At 51.7% G+C, this 2,682-nt stretch overlaps 1 protein-coding gene across 1 annotated transcript; it reads right to left on the reverse strand.

Moving 5' to 3' along the window:
* Positions 1-721: 721 nt before the first annotated feature.
* Positions 722-1,871, reverse strand: LOC119362820 (glycine-rich cell wall structural protein-like). The gene has a single exon (XM_037628083.1). The coding sequence runs from the start codon at positions 1,842-1,844 to the stop codon at positions 957-959; it is 888 nt and encodes a 295-aa protein (XP_037483980.1). The 5' UTR covers positions 1,845-1,871; the 3' UTR covers positions 722-956.
* Between the last annotated feature and the right edge of the window lie 811 nt (positions 1,872-2,682).

A 2,682-nucleotide genomic window follows, 5' to 3' on the forward strand; every position in this document is an offset into this window, starting at 1 on the left:
AATCCACCAAAGATAGACACACCACCGGAACGGGGGCTAGATGGGAAGAACCTTATTCCAGCTTCAGGAAGCCTCCACCGTCTCTTGTCTTCCTAAACAGAACACAAACCCTAACAAAATTTGAAAAACATCTAAAAACGAAGCTCTCCCGCCGGCAAGGGCCGGGATCCACCGCGTGTCCATGGCCCTAAGGCCACCGGAGACGAGGCGAACCGGCGGTGGCGCCGGCGGGAGACAAAGGGACCCTCAACTTCAACCTGGCCGTTTTCCTAAACCTGACCTTGTTCAATACTCCCTCCGTTCTATAATTCAAACTATAACCACGAAAAAAGTTATGGAATAGAGGGAATAGATGTGACGTAGGACGTACATCTTCTGCGGTGGTGCATCCCAATGTCAATTACTCCCTCCGTCTACTCTCTCTCAAAAAAAAGAAAACTACTTACATGTTTTGCTGACTTGACATAGCATCAAATAAAATTGAGAGAGAAACATAAGAGTACGATGTCGTGAGTCGTCCATAAACAACCTGGGTCAAGGCCGTATATCAACATTTGTCCTTTCTTTTCTTCTTACATTTCTCATAAAAACTGCCACCTACTCCATGCTATCTAAACCAGCGACCATCCCCAACGGAGAAAGAAATTAGAGGCAACCAGAACAATTAACCATTAGCTTTCTTTTTAGAACAACCTTAGCTAGGCATATTGGTCCGGAAGGAGAAACCAAGCAGTCACACTAACAAGGAAACATAGAAATCATAACATAATGTATTCGTAGATAGCGATTACATGTTAGTAGATTGTTCCACTAACTACTTAGTACTTCCACTAGAATCATGAAACCCTTTATTAGGAGGCGCCTAGTGAAATCCCTATGAATGAAAAGAAACACAAATGACGTGGAATAGTAAAATGTGTGATGGGCTCTGATTCTATCTTGTTCGAAAAGGAAATTTAGGGGTATCCGGCACTGCCGGATCCGGATCCGCTACCTCCACCATTGCCGAACCCACCATTGTTGCTGCCACCGCCGCCGCCACCCGTTCCAGCACCGGTTCCGGTGGCATAGCCTTGACCATAGGAACCAGTGCTACCAGTCTGTCCGCCTCCAATGCCAGAGCCAGAACCAACTCCCATGCTTGGACCTTGAGCTACGCCTCCACTTTGGCCACCTCCGCTGCCGTTGCCACTTCCACTAGCATTGCCTCCAGTAGTGTCATCGCTGGCGGCTTGCCCACCTCCAGCACCATTACCACCTCCATTTCCACCATCACCGCCACCACCGCCAGTGCCAGCACCGCCAGCATCAGAGTAGCTAACACCACCAGCAGAAGGAGCTACAGCCGGGGCAGTTGCTATGCCACTCTCAGCTTCTCCTTTGCCAACACCACTTCCGGCTCCAGATCCGCTTGACCCATCTGCACCACCACCTGCACCACCGCCCCCACCCTGACCATCAGCGTTGGCGTACCCACTGCCACTAGGTGCTGACGCCGAGCCACTCGAACCAACACCGTTGCCACCGCCAGAGCCGGAACCGGATCCGGACCCGCCTTGGGAACCACCGCCAGCACCGTTTCCCCCTCCCCCACCAGCTCCCTTGGCAAAGTTATACTTGTTACTGGCATCTCCACCATTCTCGCCATATCCCAAGCCACCACCTCCTCCGGCCCCATGGCCCCATCCACTCCCACCCCCACCCGACGAGCTGCCACCGCCTCCTCCTCCCCCGCCTCCGCCTCCAGCACTGGAGGAGCTAGCCAGCATCCTCGAAGCATTGGTGAACCCAATGCTCACGAGGACAACAAAGCCAAGAGCTACAAGCTTGGTGCTAGTAGCCATTTTGACTGAGAGCTCGGTGGAGTGTGAGATGAGTTGGGTGTTGAAAGAAGAGAGGGTTTCGTGGGTATATATAGTAGTGGAAGCCGTGCATGCGTGATTGATGCTGAGTGTTGGATCTTACACGCAGAAGGCGCGCACGGTAGCATAGATGCACACCGTTGACTGCACTGAATGCATCGATCAAGCAAATCTCTTCATCTCTTTCTTTAATCTCTAATTAATTGATGAGAACTGTTCAGCTGTAGAAGGGACTGACTGCCCTGCCACTGCATTCATCGATCATGCAAATCTGTTCATATCTTTCTTTAATCGGTAATTAATTGATGAGAACTGGTCAGCTGTAGTAGGGTCAGATACGTATACTGACGCTTGATTGAGATTTCATCTCATGACAGACAGATTAACTACTGTAATTGTGAACCTAACTGTGAATGGATAGTTAGACAGTGGTACCCCAGTCCACCATGGTTCAAGTCCTAGTGCTTGCATTATTTCGGATTTGTTTCAGGATTTCGGCGATGCGTGCTCAGTGAAAGGAGACGTTCCCGTTGACTAAGAGGCGCCTTTGATGATTTCATGAATCTCAAGATGATATGCCGATGTAGGGCAAATAAGCCATGGCGAGCTCAGGGTGCGGTGTGCGCGTGTGTGGGCGCGGTGGTTGCGTCGGGTTCGACCCGTGGCAGGGCTCGGGTGCCTGCGTGCGTGGCCGAGCGTAGGTGTGTGTGCGTGTGCGTGAGCTAGCGCGTGTGTACGCGGGGCCACGTGGGTTAGTTAGCGAGGGTCTAGGGGTGTAGACCGCGTCTGGTGCGCGAAGAGGCCGCGGCGATCGTGTACG

This window comes from Triticum dicoccoides, chromosome 2B, assembly GCF_002162155.2.
Source record: "Triticum dicoccoides isolate Atlit2015 ecotype Zavitan chromosome 2B, WEW_v2.0, whole genome shotgun sequence".
Classification (NCBI taxonomy): Eukaryota; Viridiplantae; Streptophyta; class Magnoliopsida; order Poales; family Poaceae; genus Triticum; species Triticum dicoccoides.

What these genes read in the sequence shown, in the direction of transcription:
- LOC119362820 (XM_037628083.1), bottom strand. Translation starts at nt 1,844, where the DNA reads ATGGCTACTAGCACCAAGCTTGTAGCTCTTGGCTTTGTTGTCCTCGTG.